General features: G+C 47.9%; 4 protein-coding genes across 12 annotated transcripts in view; 3 read left to right on the top strand and 1 right to left on the bottom strand.

The window, feature by feature from the left end:
- The window catches only part of Rab11fip1 (RAB11 family interacting protein 1), a 30,657-nt gene extending 24,337 nt beyond the window's left edge, over positions 1 to 6,320 (top strand). For both annotated transcript variants that reach the window (NM_001191555.1, NM_001197241.1), the window contains 1 exon segment: positions 1,874 to 6,320. In NM_001191555.1, the coding sequence (NP_001178484.1) occupies positions 1,874 to 2,092 (219 nt within the window). In that variant the 3' untranslated portion in view covers positions 2,093 to 6,320.
- Erich1 (glutamate-rich 1) overlaps positions 1 to 24,208 on the top strand; it is a gene marked incomplete at its 5' end in the record, with an annotated part of 52,793,804 nt that overhangs the window by 42,096,931 nt on the left and 10,672,665 nt on the right.
- Brf2 (BRF2 general transcription factor 3B subunit) lies at positions 16,923 to 21,649 on the top strand. The gene is given in 4 exon segments (NM_001024773.1): positions 16,923 to 17,144; positions 18,043 to 18,102; positions 19,081 to 19,402; positions 20,408 to 21,649. Coding segments are annotated over 4 exon segments (1,251 nt in total). The 5' UTR covers positions 16,923 to 16,990; the 3' UTR covers positions 21,123 to 21,649.
- The window catches only part of Adgra2 (adhesion G protein-coupled receptor A2), a 38,345-nt gene continuing 35,692 nt past the window's right edge, over positions 21,556 to 24,208 (bottom strand). For 3 of the 9 annotated variants that reach the window (XM_087587301.1, NM_001433283.1, XM_087587305.1), the window contains 2 exons: positions 24,046 to 24,179; positions 21,556 to 23,940 (listed from right to left, as the gene is read on the bottom strand). In XM_087587301.1, coding sequence (XP_087443427.1) covers positions 22,907 to 23,940; positions 24,046 to 24,179 — 1,168 coding nt within the window. In that variant the 3' untranslated portion in view covers positions 21,556 to 22,906. Of the gene's footprint in view, positions 24,180 to 24,208 lie in introns of all 9 variants that reach the window. The other 6 variants (XM_087587300.1, NM_001433282.1, XM_087587302.1 and 3 more) reach the window with 3 other exon arrangements.

The raw sequence follows: 24,208 nt of genomic DNA on the forward strand, positions 1-24,208 counted from the left end.
ATGCTTTTTATCTTTTCATCCACAATAGGCATTTAAGTGTTTCCCAGTTTCTGGCTACTGTGATATGAATGATAGTGAATGGGCAAGTGTCTCTATTGTAGGATGTGGACTCTTTTGTGTATATGCCCAAGAGTGGTGTGCCTGGAGAGAAGGCTCAGCAGTTAAGAGTACCGACTGCTCTTCCAGAGGTCCTGAGTTCAACTCCCAGCAACCACATGGTGGCTCACAACCATCTGTAATGGGATCCGAGGCCCTCTTCTGGTGTGTCTGAAGACAGCAGCAGTGTACTCATGTACATAAATCTTTTTTTAAAAAGTGTACTCACATATATGAAATAAATCATTAAAAAGACAGACAGACAGACGAGAGCTGGGGAGGGAGTAGCAAATGTTGGAGAAGCCACCAGCATCTCCGTTACTCATGCGTCCCATGACCTGGATTCAAGCTTGCTCGGTGTGTGATTGCACCAGCCGTATGTGCTCCTAGGCCAGCCAGTGAGAGTGGGATCCCTCTGAATTCCTCTCCCTGGGCAGTTTGCTCCCTGAGTGGGGTAGTGGCCTCACTCTGTTGTTGAGCTACCAGTGTTGGTTCTGCCCCGACTCTGCTTGGAGCTGGCAGGCTCTTAGTCTATAGGCCTTCCTGGTAGAAGGTGAAGGTGGCATGCCCAGAGGCAAAAACTGTTTACTGCTGTGGAGTTCTTTGGGTAAAAACCACCTTGAGTTGCTCTGGAGTCTTGTAAATCTGCTAAGCTGCCCTCAGCTGCCAGGCCTTTCCTCCCACTCCCTCCTGAGACCTTGGTGTGACTTGTTACTTCTCACTGACTCTTTTATCTCTCGTTTCCTTCTGCCTCGGAACTCCAGTTAGAGCCCCCTTGTCCCAGATGATAAATGCACGTTAAAAGTAACTGTTCTGGGTACATGCTCCTATCGGAAATGGGAACAGTCAGTCTCTGGGAAAGGCCACCGTAGACCCAGAGAATGTGTGCTCCAGTGGCCTGTGAGGTCAGTAGCCTGGTGGCGCTTGGCTCTAGCTATTCTTTTCTTCAGAGAGGAGTAGCTTTTGGTGGGAGCTCAGAGGGAACCCAGGGGTAGCAGACTGGGCTGACCCTGCTGTGTGGGCCACAGTGTGCTCCCTAAGTCTTTACACGGGTCCAGCTAGGGGCTTGTCCCATTTCTGCATTGGTAGCTGGTTGTGTGACTCTAGGAGTTTTCAAACTTAAGAGGTCAAGTGGTCCAGCCACCTTAGTCTCCCAAGTATGTTCTTTTCCTCGTTTCCTTTATTTTTTTATTTTAGGTATGCAGTTGTTATGCTTGCATGTTTGTGTGTGTGTGTGTGTGTATACATGCATACATGTGTGATAGTTATAAACCACCATGTCAGTGCTGGGAATTGAACTCAGGACCTCTGAAAGAGCAGCCATAGCTCTTAACCACTGAGCCACCTCTCTAGCCCCCTTATTACATTTCTTGACAACATGTACCTCCGAAGAGTCAAGACCAGAGGTGTGAGAGCTGTAAGCCAAGTAAGGTTCCTGCTCTTCGGTGCTAGGGATCAATCCTGGGACCTTTACACGAGCTAGGCAAACATTCTGCTACCCAGCTGCACCAAGGCCACTGGTTTCTACATTAAAAGCAACCACAGAAAAGCACCTAACTAACCAATACCCGCTCTGTAGACTCCAAGGTACTTCTCTCCGTCAGCCACCTGGTCGAATTCTTTGTTGAACGTGGATTTATAAGCCAGGCGTGGTGGTGCTTGCCTTTAATCCCAGCACCAGGGAGGCAGAGGCTGGGAGGCAGAGGTGGGCTGGTCTCTGTGAGTTCCTGTGCTCTGCTGACTTGTAACCCTTTCCCTCTCCCTTCCCTCTCCGAAGAAATACCAGCCCTCGGATCCAGCCTTTGCCTATGCCCAGCTGACCCACGATGAGCTGATCCAGTTGGTCCTCAAACAGAAGGAAACCATCAGCAAGAAGGAATTCCAGGTGCGGGAGCTGGAAGATTACATCGACAACCTGCTGGTCAGAGTCATGGAGGAGACCCCCAACATCCTCCGAGTGCCAGCGCAGACAGGCAAAAAGGCTGGAAAGATGTGAACTGCGGAAGGAAACACGTCCTGTGAGCTTGTTTCTACTGCCTCTGAGCTCAAGGGTGTGGTCTGCCTAGTGACCAGCCACAGGCTCCAATTGCCTGTCCCGTACCTCCTCTGTCAAGAGTTAATTCTAGTTGAGACCAGGTTAATCATTATAATGAATCTTTACTATACATTTCCAGCATTTTATTTTTAAATGCCACTGTGCCTTTGACTAAATTGTAAATATAATATTTGATCCGATGTATTTTAACCCCAGGGTTGTTGCCCTCTGATACTGAGATCTTTAGGCATGGTTCTTCCATGAAGGTAGGCTTAGGGTGAGGCAAGAAAGAGACTGCTTTGGGCGCTGTTCCCGATTTCTTGGCCTTTGAGCAGCCCCGGGGAGGCAGATGCCCAGTTTTTAATTCAGGTCAACGCCTAGGCCTCAAGGGTTGTTTGGTGAGGGTCGGTTTGAGAGATGGTGTTCTGTTCTCAAGGGGGGGATGCCGTGTAGCCTGGGCTGCTCTAGAATTCACTGTGTACGGAGACTAGCCTCAGACGTCTGATCTTCCGGCCCCCACCTCCCAAGTGCTGGGCTTTCATCTGTGTTTGATGCCTTCTGGCTGAAGCACAGTTGTTTACAGAAAGCCTCTGAGCGTTGCTCCTTAAGATTTAACATGCCTTTTACAATTTCCACTCCCCTCTAGCCTTAAAAATATGATCTTTGTGGGTGGGGAGATATAGCTCAGTGGGGTCACGTGAGGATCTGCATTTGGATTCTTAGCACCCATGCTGAAGCCTGCAGTAGTGGCAATGTGTCTGGGTAGGGGGTCGGCTGGGGGAGGGCAGAGCCAGGCAGATCTCAAGGGCTCACTGGAAACTCCAGGTTCAGTGAGGGACTGTCTTAATAAAATGAAAAGCTACCATAGATTCTGCCCTTCATGTGGTTCCAAAGATGTGAGCACACCCCACACACATGTGTGTATACACACACACACACACACACACACACACACACACACACACACTGCTCTTTAGGGCCATTTCCTGGAGACATGAAATAAAGAGTCACTTTTCAGCCTGGAGAGATGGTCCAGTGGTTAAGAGCACTCACTGGCTGTTCTTCCAGAGAACCTGCATTCAATTCCCAGCACACACATGGTGGCTCACCACTGTCTGTACCTCCCGTTCAAGGGAATCTGACTGTCACACAGACATACACCCAGACAAAGTATCAATACACATTAAGTTAAATTAAATACATTTTAAAAAGTCAGTGTCGGTTGGGGATTTGGCTCAGTGGTAGAGCACTTGCCTAGGAAGCGCAAGGCCCTGGGTTCGGTCCCCAGCTCCGAAAAAAAGAAAGAAAAAAAAAAGTCAGTGTCTACTTTAGTAGGGAAAATTTGTCAGCCTCCCCTCTCAGGCTACCAGGCTTCCTGTCGGCCTCTCTCCAGACTCTCGCTACGGCAGCTCTGTGAGGTAGCGAATGATTTTAGGAGGGTCCTCTGGTTTCCTTCCATTTGCTTGTTCACTGATGTTCCTGGAAGGGAGTAGACAGAGTCCAGCGACTCCTCAGGATGAGGGAGTCTTGGGCGGGGGCTGGGCAAGTGCTCAGTGGGTAGGGCACCCCCAACCCACACTTCAGCAATGAGTAAAAATTGTGGCGAGCTACAAGATGACATTTGCTTTTTACTGCTACTTCCTGATTTGGGGGAGCTTTGTTGCTGCTCTTTGGAGACAGGATCTCACTGCTTCAGACTTTTCATCTCCCTGCCTCGCTTTTCAAATTTCCAAATACTGGAATTAGAGGTATGCCTGGTAGATCGATCGATCGGTCTGTCTGTCTGTCTGTCAGTCTGTCTGCCTGCCTGTCTGTCTATCTATCTACACAAACACACACACAGAGCCCCTTTTTCACTAATAGAGGGAATTCCATTGCTGGTCACCTCATTCTAGAGTTAACATGTTGTTCATGTTTCTTCTTCCTGGTTGGTCCTAATAAAATCTCATCAAATCTTAACGTCTCTGCTAGGCAAACCGTAGACCAGTGAAGTGGATAGGGTGGGGATAGTGGTGGTTACCAATGAAGAATCCGTGTATGTTCTTATCACCCTGAAGGTGTGGGACATCGGTTATACTGGAGCACTTTAATCTGAAGGGCAAGACTGTAACTTGATTTATCTAACTAGCTGTTAACGATCCACACGTATTCTTATCTAATCTCTTCAACCGTACTAGGGACCACTGCAGATTTCTGAGATGATTTGTATTTTTTTTCCTAGTGTTGTGAAATTCATTAATATGCCTATAAAGAAAACCATGTCCACTTGACCTCGAGAATAATGCACATGTACATTTCTGTTCTGCATCTTTTTTTTTTTACTTGATATAAATGCATTTTTACTGTGATAACCCAAGTGCACTGGGGGAGGTCTCTGCTGCTACTAGGACCTTTGGTATGTAACCAGGTCAGCTCTAGAGAGGACATCTAGGTGAAGTGAATTCCCATGCTCCAAAATGCCACTTGGGAACTCTGGAGAGTGAAGGACAGTCTACTTCAGGGGCTTTGCTGGTTTCTGCCAGCGCTGGGAAACACCGCATTTCTAACTTTGTTGTGCCTCAGAGAGTACATAGAGGCCACGCCTACTTAATAACTGTTCTCGACGATTCGCTGGGGACTGAGGAAGGATACCAAGGAAAGCTGAGCCTGCATTGAGCCACTGGCAGAGGTTGGTGACAGGGAGAGGCCTGGAGCTACAGAGACTTGACTTTGGCTTGTGCTCGTAGCTTCCATTCATGCCAACATGAGGTGCCCTGGAGGGGCCCGCGCTCTGGAGAAAGAAGAGAAGGATCCCTTGCCTGGCTGCCTCCAAGAAAGCCCAGCCAGGGATTTTGGTGGAGTAGAAGGGCATTGGACTAAATGCCAGCAAGCTCCATCTGGAGGACGGCTTCCTAAAACGCAGCCAGCCTCTGGCCTAATGGTTTCCTATCATCTTATTCCTGGCTTTGGCACCCGGCCTGGCCCCCCTGTTGCATTCCAGTATATTACCTTTACCGTGGCCACAGAAGGAAGGAGCAATCCCTGCCCCGTGCCGTGCTCCGCTGCTGCCCAGGTACATGATAGATGAGCTGTGTCCTTCCGGCTTCTCAGTTCCCAGGGCAGCAAGGGAGAGGCTGCTCCATGAGGCTTCCTGGCTACTGTGTTGAGGTTAGAGTTCTCGGTCCCTGGGTTCTTCTCCGGGACAGCCGCATCCCTGCTTTTAGAATTGGGGATTAAATGCAGTGTCTTGTGCGAGCTAATCCCATGCTACACTCTTAGCTGGATCCCCGCCGGCCCCCATGTTGTGGTTTTGTCTTTGTTTTTCTCAGACATGTTCTCTTGTGTGGCCCAGGTTAATCTTGAGCTGATTTAATGGCTACTAATGACCTTGAACTCCTGATCCTCCTGTCTCCACCTTGCAAGTGCTGGGAATAGCAGAGTTTGCTACTGTTCACAGCTTTTAGTTTTTTTGAGGGTGGGGGTGGGTACTAATCCAGGATCCTTCAAGACTGAATATAAAGCAGTGGCCTTAGGTAAGGAACATGAACCCACACCAACCCCACCCCTGGGTTCTTCTACCTACTTTGGTGGCTGCTAAATTGACTTTTACCTTCCTCCAAAGGAAGGCTCACCTAGTGGAGGCTTTTTTTGTTTTGTTTTGTTTAGTGACATTTGGTTGGTTGAGGTTTGGGGGTTTTTGAGGGGTTTTGTTGGTGATGGTTTGGTTTTTTGAGACAGAGTTTCTGTGTATCACAGCCCTGACTGTTCTGGAACTCACTCTGTACCAGGCTGGCCTCAATCTCAGAGGTCCACCTGCCTCTGCCTCCCAGATTAAAGGTGTGTGCGGCCACTGCCTGGCTTCAGCTGGTGATTTTTAATTACAGAATTACTATTCTCTGCTGTGTTTCCTTTAGGAATTTTGAATTTGGGATTAGGTGTGTAGTTAATACTGTGTTTGCCTTCTATGTGTAAGGCACTAGGTTTGATCACACAGCCCCAGGACTGTAAACTGAGCAGTGTGATGATCCCACCTGGAATCCCAGCCAGCATTTAGGAGGTGGAATCAAGTGACCACTGCATCTTCAGCAACATAGGGAGGTTTAAGTCAGACTGGGATCCACAAGACCTTATCACAAAACAAAACAAAAACCAACAACAATAACAAAACCCTAAGATTCCTAACAATAAATAAAATTATACCACCTTTCAAGTTTTGTGTCAGTACTTCAGGGTGGGTGTGATAAAAGTTCCTTCTGTCTTGGTGGTGGTATCCAATGAGGGTCTCTCACACGAAGCCCTGCAGCTACCAGAGTGATCTGTGTCTTAAGTCCCTTGTGGAGGGAATGGAGTATCTCTGTCCTGACTCTTCATTGTCCCGAGTGACCGTGGCATTGACACCATGTGAATGTCTACCGGAAAGTTTCCAGAGGGAAGTCTGTGTAGGGTTCAGAAGTGCCCCATCTGAGAAGCAGATCCCGGGCAGTCAGCTCAGATGATCTGCTAAGAATTTATTCAGGAGTCTCCTCCCACCCCACGCTCATCTAATTCAGCTGTCTTTCCATGGAGGCTGTCAGAGCGTCTGCTGGCCTCCCAGGTGTGAAGCGAGGCTCATAGACCTCACTCCGTAGACTCTTGAAGAGGGCGGACACTGTTCCTCCACAGAGATCACATTACAGAGCTTGTGAACATAATTCCAGTCCCCAGATAGCTTCTTGATAAAACTCAGAGCCCTCTTAAGGAGGGACAGACAGCTTGGGGATTCTAGAATCGCTGAGAGCAAAGTTTTCATAAATGACAGGCGTTGTGAAGTTTGTTTCTCTCTTACCTCTTTGTTTGCAATTCTTTCAATTTGCTTCCTGCTACTGCTACCAAGCTGAGCACTTCTAGTCAGCCTAGTGTGTTTTCAAATATCCAGGTCGAGAAAGGACACAAGTGGCTTGTCCTATGAATTCCTTTCACTTGACTATTAACAGAAAACTTCTGTATAGACAGACAGACAGACAGATATGACAAAGAAAACAAGGGAAATTGTTGTAGAATATTTAAACAGCATAAAAAGAAACTTTCTCAAATCTGGACTTCTGAGAGAAATTAACCCCCCAAAGTCCAGCAAGTACATGCCCATCTCAGCCAGGTAGCCTTGAATGATTCCTGATGGGGTTACTTTGATTTATGCCAGGATTTTTCCCCTAAGGAAGATGCCCTTTAACCAAAAGACCACTGTTTTGTTTTCCATCACAATTGTTTTCCAAAGCCTCGTGTTAGATGCTGGGTGACCAGCGGGATGGCTTTGTAGTTAGAGGTGCTTGCCACACGGAGCCTGGGGATCCTAAGAACCCACTGGAAGGAGAGAACAACTTCCTACGTGTAAGTTCTCTGTCCTTCACGTGTGCACTGTGGCTCATGCACGCCTGCCTCTACAGACACTAATAAAGGATTTTTTGGGAAAAGGCTTGTTGTCAACTTGTGACACTATTGGAAGATGGCCCGAGGAGGGAGATCTAGTGGAAATAATTTAGGTCTTTGGGGTATGTCCTGGAAGGAAATATTGGGAGCTCCACTCCTTTCTGCATCTCTTTCCTGGCCACCATGAAGGGGAGGATCAGCCCTGTGTCCCAGCCGTGATTTGCTGTGGCAAAACAAACCCAGGGCAGAAGAACCAGCCAACTTGAAATGAGAAGGCCAGATCTGCCTTTTCCAGTTGATCACACCAAGCTCTTTGCTCCTATAGTGGGGCTCTAACACCATCACACAGTGCTTCTGTTTTGAACATACCTCGTGATGACCATAATTTACAGCAATCAGTACTTTGCAACATGGGCTGATAAGATTCAAAGGGAGAAAAGGGAGAGACACACCCGGCCCCCTCAGCTGCCATCCACCCACCAAGGAAAGCCAGGTCCTTTCTGAAGCGTGACTGCCACCTATGGGCCACCAAGGGGATCTGCTACTGGAGGGCTCTGGTATCAGTCCACCCTTGGAAAACATTTGCAGGATGTTGCCCGTCCTTCACCAAACCCAAACAAAGTGTCAGCACAGAACCGTCCTTACCCTTGAGAGTAATAGCCAAACAAATGGACCCCTGTATTTGGGGCTCCCATTTCAGCACCATCTTCAGGATCCCTACAGTCTGGCCTCCCAGGGCATCCTGACCATCAGTTCTGACCCCAAACTGGCTTAGTTGACCCAGCATCTCCCACAACCAGAAGCTCAAGGGTAAATGTCCTCAGCATTCTGATTCTCTGTTCTTTTGCACAGAAAACGTGTCTAGGTGCGGCCTCCACAGAGTCAAGCAAGCTGCCTTTGTTCACGAATGTTGATGAATGCTAGATTCAGGCTGCACCTTCACTGCAAAAGGGAGGCACCAAGCTACTCCTAATTTTGGTCAAAGCGGATGTTGAGTCTACTAGACAAATGAGACAGACTTAGAGACGGGAGACCTTCAGCTGCCTAAGTCACATCGGAGTGGCGTCATGTACCTATAGTCACAGCTGCACAGGAAGTGTCCAAGACTCCTGCAGGGGATGAGTGCAGCCCAGGAGTTTGAGACTTCCTATCCTATCTGACTTTGTGGTTTAGAGAAGCGGCCATCAAGCTCTGGTTTGTCGCCTGTGTTCATACAGCCTTCAAGCCGAGAGGGATTTGTAGATGTATGTGATTTAAAGAAAAAAATCAGAATGATGGTATTAATTACATGAAATTCAAACTTTAGTGTTCACAGGAGATCCACAAGGCAGAACCATACTCATTTATGTACATGGTAACTTATGCTTTTGGCTATTTTCACTTTATAACAGAAGCGTCAAGTGGTTTCCACACAGTCCAACGTGTCTTTGAAATCCAAAATATTTGCTATCTGACCTTTTGTAGAAAAAGCTTATCACCCTCTATTCTAGAACCACTATTGGGGCAAGGAGATAATGTTCTTTGATTCTATGGAATTATGAAAATAGTTCAGACTGGGGAAATGGAGTCCACATAGTTTAATCCCCTCAGAAACTTCACATAAGACCAGAATATCGACAGTTTCCCAGAAGAGAAGTCTGGAGGAGGGACTAGTATCCCTGCTGAGTGCAGCAAAGTGGGTCCTATGACCACTTCTTATCTATCACATGTCAGCCAGGAGTGGTGGCACACAGAAATCCCAGCTGAGGCAGATGATCATGAACTTGAAGTCAGCCTGGACTAGAAGAGGTAAAACCTTAACAACAGATGTCTTTAGTTCTGGATGTTCAAGAAGTTGGGCATGTTTCTCTTCAGCATATTACTCTTTCTCTCCCCTCCACTTTGCCCCTCCTTTCCCCTCCCCTCCATCTCTTCCTCCCTCTCTCTCTTTCTCTCTCTCCCTCCCTCCCTTTCTCTCTCCCTCATTCCCTGTGTGTGTGCACGCATGCATGTGTGAGCTTATGTGTGAGAGTTTGAGTTCTTGTGTGTGTGTGTGTGTGTGTGTGTGTGTGTGTGTGTGTGTGTGTGTGTAAACAAAAGGGAAAGGTGGCTAAGACCTAGGTGAGTCCAGCCCATACTTTACACTGTGGCTCTCTTGTCAGAGAATGTCGGAGGATGAGTGTCCACTAAAGAGCTCACGTAATGGAGAAGTGCAGTCGAAACAGCTCAAAAGGCTGATGGGTCAGCCAGGATCGGAGTGACGAAGAGAATCCTCAGAACAAAAGTGGCCTAGTCCCAAAGTTGCGGTCAAGTGAGCAGAGAGGAACATAAGCATAGCTGGGACTGGGTCACAAACCTTACTGGTGACTCATACTAGATTAGAAGGGTCTAGACAGATGATCTGAGGAATTCCATCTATTTAATGCTTCTCCCAGGCCCATCCAGGACTGCTATTCATAGCAACTAAACCTTTTTTACACAGTGTTAGTCGTCCCCAAAGATAATCAGGCCTCAGGAATTTGCAATCATAGGAAAGATGGGACAGACCAGATAGACCGTGTGCTAGAAAGGATGTAGCTAGCCCCAGGTGGATGGGATTCCTTGTCTCCAGACCAGCCTCTTCTTGAGCACATCCCTTTTTGGTCTCCCTTCTAGGAAAAGCCCTGATCTCCAAGTTGGCAATACACAGGGAGCATGCCTGGACAGCATGCTCTCCCTGGGGTGTCAGAAGCTACCTCTTCATGCGTCCTTCCCCAGTAGGTCTAATATAGCCATTGTGGCATTCTCTCAAGAGTCCCTCAGATAAAACAGACACCACCGTGGGTGGCCAGTAGCTCTCAGAAGAGTAGGTGACAGGAAGTACCAGAAGTACCAGGAATGACGTCCTATATGCTCTTGGGAAAACAGTTCCAAACACACCGATTCCTTCCTAAGGAGATGGAGAACCACTAGGCATGCTTGACTCAGCAGAGTGTGTCCTGGATCTATCTGAGAAGTCTCTCCTGTCACTTAGGTGTCCATTACCTGTGTCCACTCCTCTGACCCTTAGAGTTGCAGGCGAGAGACTTTATGATATTGCTCTTCTTCTTTGAACAATGGAGAAAGTGGAACATCCTCGTTCTGCAAAACCCTCCCTTCCCCCTAAATGTACTGAAGTTCAAGGACTGCATACCGTGACGGATGCAAGCAATCTGATTCATTCTGTAGAGCAATGGAAGAATGACTTCAGAGCAGAATATGCCTGTGACCCCCGGCACTCCAAGACCGAATCAGGACGACTGACGGGTGGACATCAGCCTAGGACACAAGAAAACCCTGTCTCAAGAACTTTAAAAATACTCTTGAGAACCCACTATTATTTCTAATGTTGCCTGCGTTGCTTTTTGAGATCTGAATAAAAACATCAGTGAAATCGTCTGAGAAGCATGCAGGCATGAAGAAGAAATGGAAATCTAAAAAGTTAAACAAGCAGTGGTCAAATTAGTAAGTTCACCTACTGAGCTGGCCAGTGGCCACCATCCCTTGTCCTCCCATCCTGTCATTCCCACTCCCCCTATCTTTGTTCAGCCCTGACAGGAGATTGAGGACAGGAAATTCCTGTACAAAAGGATCATCCTTTCTGAAGGAAAGATCTAGAAGAAATGCCTGCCCAAGCACCTGTCAGTGATAGAAAAAGCTCGCTGACAGAGGGTAGGGGATCTGGGACAGGGAGAGATACTGGATCTGAGTCAGTTTCACTGTGTGTGTGTGTGTGTGTGTGTGTGTGTGTGTGTGTGTGTGTGTATCTATGTGTGTGTGTCTGTGTGTGTGTGTGTCTGTGTCTGTGTGTGTGTCTGTGTATATGTCTGTGTGTGTCTGTGTGTGTCTGTGTGTGTATCTGTGTGTATATGTCTCTGTGTGTGTGTGTCTGTGTGTGTGTATCTATGTGTGTGTGTCTGTGTCTGTGTGTGTGTCTGTGTGTGTATCTGTGTGTATATGTCTCTGTGTGTGTGTCTGTGTGTGTGTATCTATGTGTGTGTGTCTGTGTCTGTGTGTGTGTCTGTGTGTGTATCTGTGTGTATATGTCTCTGTGTGTGTGTGTCTGTGTGTGTGTATCTATGTGTGTGTGTGTCTGTGTCTGTGTGTGTGTCTGTGTATGTCTCTGTGTATGTCTGTGTGTGTATGTGTGTGTCTGTGTGTGTGTCTCTGTGTGTATCTGTCTGTGTGTGTGTCTGTGTGTGTATCTGTGTGTGTCTGTGTGTGTGTATCTGTGTGTATATGTCTGTGTGTGTCTGTGTGTGTGTATGACTGTTTTGTGTGTGTGTATGACTGTTTTGTGTGTGTGTGTGTGTGTGTGTGTGTCCCTAATCCTAACCCTGTGCTTGTGTCATGCAGATGCCAGTGATCAATCCATGGTGTCCTTCCTCAGTTCCCCACCAGCTTGGTTGTCCTGGAACTCACTGTGTAGAGCAGGCTGAACTAGAACTCATGAAGAGCTGTCCGCCTCTACTTTCCAAGTTCTGGGATTAGAAAAGGTATGTGCCACCACACCCAGGCCACTCTTTCAAAGAATCCTTTTACTGAGGCTGTGGACACGGCTCTCTAGTTAAGAGTACTTGTCGCTCTTTTACAAGGTCCGAGTTCCATCCCTAACACTCACTCTGGGCAGCTTCTGACTGCCTGCCATTCCAGCTCCAGGAGATCCGATGCTTCTGGCCACTGCCGGCATCTGCATACATGTGACCTATAATTACACTGACACACATACATAAATAAAAGGACTTTTTTTGTTTGTTTTTGTTTCTCAAGCCAGGTTTTCTCTTTGTAGCCCTGGCTGTCCTAGAACTCACTCTGTAGACTGTCAACATCTAATGAGTTGGGGGCCCTGGGTAGGTCACACACAACCAGGACACAGGGGATGCAGAGCAAAGGCAGAAGCAACTGCACACTGTTGCAAGCTTTATTAATCCTTATATAGATATGAATATGCATTACTACAATTTCCATTTTGGCAAGATACCATAAGGTTGCTATTCCCACGATACCAGGAACAACTGAGGCAAGACTAAACAAAGAAATACGATTAAACAAAGATTTCTTCTCAAAATATTCACATACCAAATTACCCCTCTTCTTATTATCAAAGTATACTCGCTATTACCAAGAGAGCGTGAGAACGGCTTCCACAGAAACAGGACACGGCAGAACATATTTTAAGGCCAAGTGAGAAAAACATTTTCTTCTCAAGGGCAGCATTCCAGCCCCTACTTGCACCTGTCACCAGTCCTAACCTGACCCTGCCTGGGAGCTGCATCTCTATGTCTTAACAATAGACCAGGCTGGCCTGGAACTTACAGAGATCCACCTGCCTCTGCCTCCCAAGGTGCGCACTACTACTGCTCTTCTAAATAAAGGTGTAAAAGAAGTGTCTGCTGTGCACATATTCTTGCAAGGCCTCTTTCCAAATTTATGTTAGAGGGAAGTGTCATCAAAGCAGGGAAGGTCAAACAGCTGGGGTATAGACAAAGTACAACCATTGGTCAGCAAGTTGCCCCTTTTCTCAACTATAATTCTGGGAACGCACGGTCTCATTAGGTACAAAGGAAGCCCATTGTGTCTCACTCCTGACTATAACTGTCACAGGAGCAGCCAACCTTGCCTACTCAAAGCTGTCTTCACAAGGCTCAGTTCTTCTAGCTGAGGATTCACCATGAACATGGTCATTGTATCACCTGGGCTCTTCTGAGGAATAAGCCTAGTTTCTCTTTTGGGTTTGTTGTTTATCAGTTGCATGAAAATATATTGATCTGGGCTGGAGAGATGGCTCAGGGGTTAAGAGCACTGACTGCTCTTCCAGAGGACCCGAGTTCAATTCCCAGTAACCACGTGGTGGTTCACAACCCACTATAATGGGATCCAAAGCCTTCTTCTGATGTGTCTGAAGACAGCTCAATATATGCATATACATAAAATAAATAAATCTTTTTTTAAAAAAAGAAAATATATTGATCTTCTAAAGATGGTAGATATACTCCTTAAAAGAGGACCTGTTTTATGAAGAAGTTAGTAAGACACTATCTTGAGTTAATTCTGTACAATAGTTTTCTGTTTGGTCTCACATTGCCCCTCCAATGCAAGGCTAAAAATGAGTCAACAACCATCTGTAAAGTTTGCACGTTTTCCATCGTGAGCCCGAGAAGCAGGGATTCTCCACAGTCTTAAAGCCCTGGTGCCAGTGAGTCCCTGCGCTTCTAAAAGTCTCTGGTTGTTCTTGGCATTTAACTGGCTTTCCCCCATTTTTCCAGACACAACCGATTCTAAAACTTTCAAGCCTTCTCACTGACACAGCAGTGCCCATCTGTAATCCTCCCTTCTTAGGTGGACACAGGAGGATTGTCTGAGCCCAGGAGAGTTGTTTGTTTTTTCTTTGTTTAGTTCTAGATAGGATTTCTCTGTGTAGCCCTGCCTGTCCTGAAACTAACTCCATGTACTAGATTGGCATTGAATTGACAAGAGATCCACCTGCCTCTGCCTCCGGAGTGCTGAGATTAAAAGCATAGGCTGCCACCACCACCTGGCACTGAGCTCAGGAGTTTGATATTATCTGGGGCAATATAGCTAGATCCTGGCTTCTATTTTTTTTTTTTTCAGAGCTGAGGACCGAACCCAGGGCCTTGTGCTTGCTAGGCAAGCGCTCTACCACTGAGCTAAATCTCCAACCCTTAGATCCTGTCTTCTTTTTTTTTTTTTTTTAAAGATTTATTTTATTTATATGAATACACTGTAGCTGTCTTCAGACACACCAGAAGAGGGATGGTTGTGAGCCACCATGTGGTTGCTGGGAATTGAACTCAGGACCTCTGGAAGATCAGTCAGTGCTCTTAACCACTGAGCCATCTCTCCAGCCCAGATCCTGTCTTCTAAAAAACTTGTGTGCGCTGTTGTTGGACCAAACACAGGGTCCTGATAGACAAGTATTCTATTGCTGAGCTGCAATTAGGATTGGTTTATAAAATAATCTCAGAGGCTGGAGAGATGGCCTAGCTGCTAAGAGCACCTACTGTTCTTACAAAAAGCCAAGCTGTGTTTTCAGGATCTACATCAGGTAGTTCCCAAACGCCTGTAACTCCAGAAACAGAGGCTCAGGACCCCTCTCCCACTTCTGTAGTATGGGCAACTTCATGAACACGCACCTGCACACATATGTGTACATACATACACACACACACACACACACACACACACACACTTTAAACATAAAATCTTAAAAAAAAACACTCTTAGCCAGGAGTGGTGACATATGCCTGTAATTCCTGCCCTTTGGAGGTGGTGACAGCAAAGCTGACATTCCAAGGTCATCCTTGGCTACACAGCTCATTTGAGGTCATACTTCGATACATAGGATCCTATATTTTTCAAGTTTTTATTTTATTTATATGTATATGTCTGCATACGCATATGCTCTGGTTTTTTTCCTTTCTTTTTTTAAAGATTTATTTATTTTATGTATATGCATATATTGAGCTGTCTTCAGACACACCAAAGAGGGAATCGTATCTCATTACAGATGGTTGTGAGCCACCATGTGGTTTCTAGGAATTGAACTCAGGACCTTTGGAAGAGCAGTCAGTGCTCTTAACCACTGAGTCATCTCTCCAGCCCGCCAGACTTGTTTTTTTTTTGGTTCTTTTTTTTCCGAAGCTGGGGACCGAACCCAGGGCCTTGCACTTCCTAGGTAAGTGCTCTACCACTGAGCTAAATCCCCAGCCCCCAGACTTGTTTTTAACTCTTGATTCTCCTGCTGCTTCTACTTCCCAAGTGCTGGGACGACAAGCTTGCTATATTAAAGCATATATATATATATATATATATATATATATATATATATATATATATAATTTTTTTTAGAGAGAGTCTAGTTAGCCCTAGCTGGCCTAGAACTCATTATGTATATCAAATTATCCTTGGGCTCACATAAATCTGCCTGCTTTTGCCTTCTGAGTGCCAGAATTGAAGGTGTCACAAGGATAGTTCAAAGTTCAAGGTTTAAACATGTCTGAATCAGCCTGTATCTTTAAGTTTGCCAAAAGCTGAAGGGGAGATAGGAGAGAGAACATGCCTAGCTGCATGTATGAGAGAGAGAGAGAGAGAGAGAGAGAGAGAGAGAGAGAGAGAGAGAGAGAGAGAGAGAGAGAGAGAGAGAGAGAGAGAGAGCGCCAGATGTAGTAGGAGGTGGAGAAAGGCAAGAAGAATTCTGTGAGTTTAAGGCTAGCCTGGTATATATAGTGAGTTCCAGGACAGCCAGAGCTACATAGTGAACCTTGTCTCAAAACAAAAGCAAAACAAAAACGACAAACAAACAAAAACAAAACCCAACAACTTAAAATGTATCCTTAGCCAACTTCTAGCCTCTACCAATCCAGAAGCTCTGATGTCATCAGATAGCACCAGAAATTCATGGAAAAGGTTTTTCCATATCCTGTGACATGCTTACCAGTGGCCCCCATCTTTGTATGACATATGGCTCTCTTTGTTCTATAACTAACGCCATCTTCGTGTAACCTCTTATACAGTTCTATGTGTTATTTGGAGAAATATGCATCCGTTCCTGGGCTCTAGTCCTCCTCTTTGATGCACAAACTTTTGTGTAGCCTCTTTGTGGCGAGAACTGTAGTTTTGCATGTTCTTCTCTGAAGATATCCAAGCCTCAAGATTTTAATTCATTTTATTGTATTTATTTAGAGACAGGTTCTCGCTAAATTGCTCTGGCTGGGCTGAACTTAATTATGTAGACCAGACTGGTCTCAAAACAGCTGGTCTCCCAAATGCTAGGATTAAAGAAGTATGCCACCACTTCTGATCATCCTTACCTCCATCTCCCAAGCGCTAGGATGTGGTGTGTACCACCATGTCCGGCTCAATTCCCCCATTTTATAGTTTGAAAACAACAACAAAACAGATTTTGAGAGAAGTCCCCAGACTTAGTATGGGGAGGTCCGAAAAGTACAACACAATCTGCTCTCTCACTGCAGAGTGATCTATTACTACTATGATCAAGCTTAACGTTCCTTATTACATAGGAAGGGAGAAACTGGTTCCACTTTTTTAAAAGGGGTTAAATCAGGTATGGTGGCGCAAACCTGTAATCCTACCAGCAGTAGGCGGAAGCAGGGGGATCAGTATTCTAGGTCAGCCTGGGCTACATAAGCATGATAGTCTAAAAATAAATGATAAATTAGATAATATATATAAGCGTGTGGTTAAGACACCAGATATCCTATGACACAGTTAAACCCAGGAACCTCCCTTTCCAACTCCGGTTTCTACCCGAGTCCACAGAACGGATCGGAAGTGGCGTGAGCTGAGGGGCGGAGCAAACTGCCAGTCGATTGGCCAGCTGACCGGAAGAGGAAGATGCATCCGGAATAAGCGTCCCTCCACTGTACTACTGCTGACCAGTTATAAGTTCTTAGGAGTGGGTGTCTGGCCGTACTGCGGCACTTTACAAACGGCGAGATGCCGAACGGAAGCCGCTGCCCAGACTGCGGCTCCTCTGAGCTGGTGGAAGATTCGCATTATTCGCAGAGCCAGCTGGTGTGCTCCGACTGCGGCTGCGTGGTCACCGAAGGGGTCCTTACTACTACCTTCAGCGACGAGGGCAACCTCAGAGGTGCTACTGGTCTTGGGCCCCCGGGATAGCTTTGGGCGGTGTAGTCCATAAACCCAGATTCCTCTTCCTAGCTTCCTCCCTTTCTTGGTGAAGCGTACAGTTAAATGTGGGAGAAGTTGCCTTAAGTAAACAAATTAACTGGAGGAGGGTGCAGTACATCTATTTTTATAGTACCTACTGCGGTGTCTGGCGTTTGGTGGGTATACTGGTTGGTGAATGAATGAAAGGAAAGAAGTTTCATTCATCTCGTCGGACCTGGTCAGTGTTGAAGGAGTGCTGGTAAATTATTTGGAAATAGAACATGAACCATTATCTTAGCACTTAAGGGCAAAATGCTCTTTCTTTGCGTTCCACACCATTGCTCTAGTACAGCGGTCCTCAACCGTGGCGTCCAAGGACCCTCGCATAAGAGTCACCTTGAGGGGTTGGGGATTTAGCTCAGTGGTAGAGCGCTTGCCTAGCAAGCGCAAGGCCCTGGGTTCGGTCCCCAGCTCCGAAAAAAAGAAAAAAAAAAAAAAGTCACCTGAGAGCACCCGCATATCAGCTATTCACATTATGATTCATAATGTAATTCATAATTCTTTTTGTTCTATAACTAATGCAGTCTTCATGTAACAATAACAAAATTACAGTTATGAAGCAGCGATGCAAATAATTTTATGGTTGGGGGTCACCACAACATGAACTGTTCGCAGCAGTCTAGTTCTTGACTCGTGCAGCCCTCAAGAGTGAATGTATCAGAGAAGTAACTGGAAACTGGGATTGTCAGTGCCGCTTTTTTTTTTTTTAAATATAGTTCTGTCATATTACTTTTTACATGGGTGGGTATCTTCTCTGAGGTGGAAGTAGATGTACACAATCAGGCCAGCTATGCAATTTGTTGTTTGCCGTTTTACAGAAGTGACGTATTCTCGAAGCACAGGGGAAAACGAACAAGTTAGCCGCAGCCAGCAACGAGGTGAGAATCAAACCTTTTTTATTCTCTTAAATTTCAGCTTTGCTTGTATTTATGTCGCTGTTTAATATTTTATTTTGATATTATGTGGCTAGGTGTTCTAACTGCATGTATGTATGTATGTAGTATGTATGTGCACCATGTGCGTGCCTGGTGCCTATAAGAGGGTGTTGGATTATCCAGAAAGCAAACCTCAGGTACAAGAGCAGCAAGCGCTTTTTAACTCTGGGCCACCTCCAGAGCATCAACCTTTTATGACACTGTGGCTTTTTAAGACAGTTGTTTTGATGACCTGGTCCATCTGTGTGGCCTTGTTTTTTAGCGTTACTGGTGTAAGGTAGGCTTCAGGAGAATAGTTATTAATGTGTGTGCCTACAATCTCAGCACTCTGGGAGTGAGGCAGGAGGATAGAGTTTGAGGTCAGCCCAGCCTACATACTGACTGTGTCTTAAAAAGCCAAAAGGAATAGAAGAGGGAGGAGGGTTTGGGTCTGCACAGGGATTAAAGTAGCCTCAGGGAGCCTGAGTAAAAGCATGACTTTGGAGCTAGGGGTAGGTTGGTGATAGGATATGTACCTATCGTGTGTAAGGCTTGGAGTTCGTTCCCCGGTACCAAAAAAAAAAAAAAAGAAAGAAAGAAACTTTGCCTTGTCCGTAAGTTAAAGTAGCTCACACGAAGGTGGTGGGGGTGGAATGTGCCCTTCCTACAAAGGCTCTGTTCCACTGGAAGGACCACGTTCTAAAGGGCTAAGAGCACAGCTCAGGGATAAAAAGCTTACCCAGCGTGGTTGAGCGTCTCCGGGCTAGCTCCAGTACCACAAAACACATGGCCATAGCACGTGACATATTAGCACAGAAAGGCATATTATTTGTGTATCTGGTACGTGTGGCATGTTTAGCAGAACTAAATTAAGCCCTAGCAGAACTTGCTAGCAATTGTACCCTATCCTTTGACCTCTCTGCTTGCTGTGTGTTTTCCTAGATCTCCGTCGAGTAAGAGACCTGTGTCGAATTCTGAAGTTGCCACTAACGTTCGAGGAAACCGCAGTCTCCTACTACCAAAAGGCGTATCAGCTGTCTGGCATCCGCGCTGCTAGGCTGCAGAAGAAGGAAGTGGTAGTCGGATGCTGTGTTTTAATCACCTGTCGGCAACATAACTGGCCCCTCACCATGGGAGCCATCTGCACTCTGTTGTATGCAGATCTGGATGTGTTTTCCAGCACCTACATGCAGATAGTGAAGCTTCTGGGGCTGGACGTGCCGTCCCTGTGCCTGGCAGACTTGGTCAAGTCTTACTGCAGCAGGTACTTGTCGAGGAGGAACACTGGGTTGGGATGTATCCTGTGCGTTCTTTCACCGGTGGCTGGCTTTGTACCAGCACCTGTCTCAAAGCATGTGGGGGTCTTTCCTATTTTGTGCTTACTACTGTTTATACAATTCATGCAAGCTAATACTGCTTATACAGTTCTCAAATACTGGAATTTTCCAGTCCCCCTCCCACCATAGGAGCGTGGTAATTAGAGGCGAGCGAGCCTTGGCATAGCACTGCTGAGCTGCCCATTCCTGCTTTATGAATGGCAGTCCTTGGAATTACGTGGCAGGGGCCATGTGTCATGGTGCAGAAGCCCTGTTCCAGCAGGATCACCTCTCTATGGAGTCCAAAGATGCTAGTTAATGGTGGGACAGGTTAGAGGCTCTGGTTCTACTGGGAGCTTTGGTCGTTGTTTTGTTTAGACAGAGTCTCATACAGACCAGGCCGCCCTTGCACGTCTGACCCATCTTGCCCATCCTCCTCGTGCTGGCATTACAGGTCTGCACCACTCTCCTTAGCCTGACTTAGTTTGTTTTGTTTTAATAAATTAGTTTTCTTCTCACTAGTATACTTTAAAACCAAACCACAAAATGGCTGACCAAGTATGGTAGCGCACATTCCTAATTCCAGAACTTGGGTGGCTGAAGCAAGAGGATCAGGAGTTTAGGCTAGCCTGGACAACATGATGAGATCCTATGTTTAAAAAAACCAAAAAACAAAAGAGCGGTAATGGTGGAAACTTTGGTTAAGTTTCCACCTAAGTAGATGCAGGTGGCAGCACACTTTGTGTAGAGTCAGTGACCTGTGGATAGGAAGGTGTTCAACTATGTTAGTGCCCTTCACCTGGCAAGCATCTGCCCCTCTCTCAGCCTCTCCACAGCAAGCTGTGGTGTCTCGTGGACCAAACAGCTTCCTGATCCGTCTTGGGAGGACGATGCCTCTCACCCTGGAAGGGGCACTGCTATCACTCACTTGACCCTCATTTTGGTTGTTTCAGCTTCAAACTGTTCCAAGCATCCCCATCCATGCCAGCCAAATACGTGGAGGACAAAGACAAGATGCTGTCTCGAACCTTGCTGTTGGTGGAGCTGGCAAATGAGACGTGGCTAGTGACTGGACGGCATCCCCTGCCGATCATCACTGCAGCCACCTTCCTGGCATGGCAGTCTCTGCGGCCTTCAGACCGGCTGACCTGCTCTCTTGCCCGGTTTTGTAAATTGGCAAATGTGGACCTGCCCTACCCAGCTGCCTCCCGCCTGCAGGAGCTCCTGGCCGTGCTCCTTCAGATGGCCAGCCAGCTGGCCTGGCTACAAGTGCTAAGACTTGATAAGCGGTCGGTGGTGAAACACATTGGTGACCTTCTCCAGCACCGCCATATGCTGGTCCGAATGGCTTTTCAGGATGGAACAGCAGAAGTGGAGACCAAGCAGCAGCAGCCGCAGGGACGAGGACAGCAGGAAGAGGTGGGGGACAGTACCTTCGATTTGCCCAAGAGGAAACGTCCCGCCAGTCCTGCCCTCCTCCTCCCACCCTGCATGTTGAAGCCCCCCAAGCGGACCCATACCATGCCCCCTGATTCTGTAGTGACTGGAGATGAGGACATTTCTGATAGTGAGATTGAGCAATATTTGCGTACCCCTCAGGAAGTTAGAGACTTTGAGAGAGCCCAAGCTGCTAGCCGGGCAGCCATGAGTGTCCCTAACCCGCCATGATGCCCATTCTGGAAGGTGTGTTCAATTGTGACTGCAATCTCTAACAGGCCTGTTGTGTTGCATAAAGTGACGGTATGTGACCTTTGGATATTTCTTTAAAGAAACCAAGAGTAGCTTGCAGTCTGTTAATGGACCCAAGGTCCTAGAGAAGGTGGGAGGCAGGTGCGGTGTCTGTGGGGGACGTCCTGACCTTTGGTGCAGGTAACCAAGGATCCAAGGATGGATTCTTCCTAAGACCGCTAAGGAATCTGTCCAGCTCTCTTCTACCCTAGTGTGAGTAAATGCATTGGTGTGAACAAGCTGGCATTTGAGCAGTATCCACCGTTCCATGACAGGAGCAGTTCCTGGCCATGCCTGGCCTAGGCTCTAGTGGTTTCCAGTATTCATAAGCTCCTTTCCATCATTAACAAAAGGACCATGGGTGGACGACAGCTGTCGCTCAGAGAGTTCTGCAAGATTTTAATATATTAAAACAAAGAGGCATCTGCTGGAAAACATTCTATTGTATAAAACCAGAGCTTTTAAAACATGTTTTCTTTGGCACTTCATTCCCTCCCTCCCCTTTCCCCGGCATATTGCAAAAAGCTCTCCAGTGCTATGGCATTGGCAGGGTATGTAAACAGCAGCCAGCATATGGAAGAATCACGCAAAGCTTTCTCCTCTAATATCGTCTGTGCAGCAAGCATAAATAATGGGACCATCTCACTGTGGGTTCTCCCCTGCCCTGTGTTCTCACTTGACCTCTCCTGGGTTCCCTGCTCCGTCTCAGGGCCCAGGGATTCCTCTACTTCCGTGTGGTTCGGTAGTAAAAGGCATCTGAAGTTGAGGAAAATGGGCTCTCGAGCAGCCTGGACCCAGGTGCCGCCTCAGCTTGGTTGGGTTTCAGTGAGTTAGGTGGTTTGGCATTTTAGGTTTCTAACGAGTTAGAAATCAGATTATTAGCATGGCTTTGCCACAGGAGCCTCATGGAGGCATGTCCCCTCAGTCCCCTGGAGTTGGAGGGCTGAGAACAGGCAGTGGGTGTTATAATTGAGCAGCTAAGTGGAGCCACTTACAGACCACGGTATAGGTTATGTGAGACCCAATCATGTTTCCCTCCCCTTGAGTCTAAAGGCACCCGCTGGCAACATCTCAGGTGTGTGGAGTTCAGGGTTTGCTATGAACTCTGCTGGGAGAACTGTACCACTCCCATAGTTATGTCTCCCTAATTGTGCACCTCTCCCACCTGCCCCCCTCCCGCGGCACTAGCTGATCTCGAGAGCTGCCTACCACACTGCCCTACCCCTCCCATCCCCTTGCATAGTTAATCTGAAAGGCAGCACCTGTTATGCCCCCTGGCTCACCTGCTAGGACGGTTTCCCAAGCCCAAACTTCAGGGAGAGGCCTGGGATCTTGGCAGTCACAGGACGCCTTCCCAGGCTGGCGTGGAGAACGAAGTTCCCAGGGCTCTCATTTCCTGAGCTTGCCTGGGCTGGGCTCTTCCATTCAGTTTATGAGTCACCCTAGGGGCTGATGGAGGTTTTATCCCTACCTGGGAGGATACCAAAAACTTGGCCATCAAAACGGATCTGGGATTGTCTGTCGCTACTGCTGAGGGATAGCCCACCAGAGTAGTGGCAAGCATCTGCCTCCCCCTTCCCTAGCCTGGGTAACTAAAGATGATGAACCCTGGGGCAGCCATCCGCACCGCCGCTTTAAACCTACATACGTATCAGTAGACGGCTCGGACCACCCAGGGTTTGGGAGTAACAAGCCGGCGTGCCCCGCCCATCCTAAATCTGGCCCTAGACTGTGGTCTCGCTTTTCCAGAGGCCGGTCTTCATGCAACCTCCCGCTATGGCCTCTGCACCAGTTACACTGGCATCCTCATACTTGCCCCCTTTGGGGGCGCCATTAAGACTGGTGGTGTTGAGCGGATAAGAGCGGCGCTTGCTTTCCCTCTCCAGCGCGCTACCGCTGCCCTTGAGGTTGTCACGGCTGGCGCTGCGGCGCTGCCCGGGTCGCCCCGTCTCAGGAATCTGTGCGGCGCTTGTGTCGCTGCCCTCCGACGGCGTAAGCATAGGCTCACCCTCGAGTGGAAGGCCGTCGCCGGGGCTGTTGCGGCTGCTGCCCGGGTAGCTGTCGGACGGGCTGTTGTGCAAGCTGCCGCTCTCACTGGACAACAGCTCAGGAGCTCCTGGGGACGTGCCCGCGCGCAATGCCTTGAGCCTGCTCTTACCACCAGTCTCTCCAGCTCGGTGCCCCTTGGCCCGACTCTTGTGTACTCGGCGCCCATGATGCAGGTTGTTATGATGCCGGGGAGCTAGGCTACTACGGGAGCCGGTGGGCTCTGGCTCTCCATCCCCGCGGGCAACCATACTTGCTTCGCACACCTGACTCTGGGCCACCTGCAGATTAGTGAGTTTGCAGGGGGGCGGCGGCGCGCGGCCACTGCTGCCACTTGGGGAGGACTTGAGAGAGGCTGGTCCCTCCCCCAACACTGGGGATCCATCCTCCGCAGCAGTCGGCAGGGCACGGGGTGGGGCGTGGGAGGCCGAAGGTGAAGCAGGAGGACAGCAGGCGCGCCAGGAAGCCCGGACATCCCTGCGTCTGGCACAGTGATGCGTGAAGACAAAGAGACCCAGAGCTGAAGCTGCCACACCGTACAGACAGCTACACACCACTCGAGGCAACCAGCGCTGAGACACCGCCAAGGCACCACAAGCCCACATTGCCAGGTACAGGAAATGCGTAGTCATCAGCGCCCCCAGCTGGACTCCAGGAGAATATACGCCATCACTTTCCTCTGGGGGCGCAGGTGTCCCTACTCCTGCGCTAACTGTAGCCAAAAGAGAACCAGAGTCACTCAGGAGGACGCCACTGCTCCTGAGCCTGGTGGAACCCCTCGGGTCTTCCCCTGGCTCCAAAGAGAGCCTACTGTTACCCTGCTTTGGATTCTGGGCCACGTGACCCCGTAAGTGAAGGCCCGCACACAAGAAGTAGATCCAGGTGATGGGCAGAATCAACGCCACCGGTATGTAGAAGGCACCAAGGCTTGGACGCCACACCAGCCAGCAACTAGGGGGAGACAGAGGTAGTGGATGAAG

The sequence above is a fragment of the Rattus norvegicus genome, chromosome 16 (assembly GCF_021556685.1).
Source record: "Rattus norvegicus strain SHRSP/BbbUtx chromosome 16, alternate assembly SHRSP_T2T, whole genome shotgun sequence".
Taxonomy (NCBI): domain Eukaryota; kingdom Metazoa; phylum Chordata; class Mammalia; order Rodentia; family Muridae; genus Rattus; species Rattus norvegicus.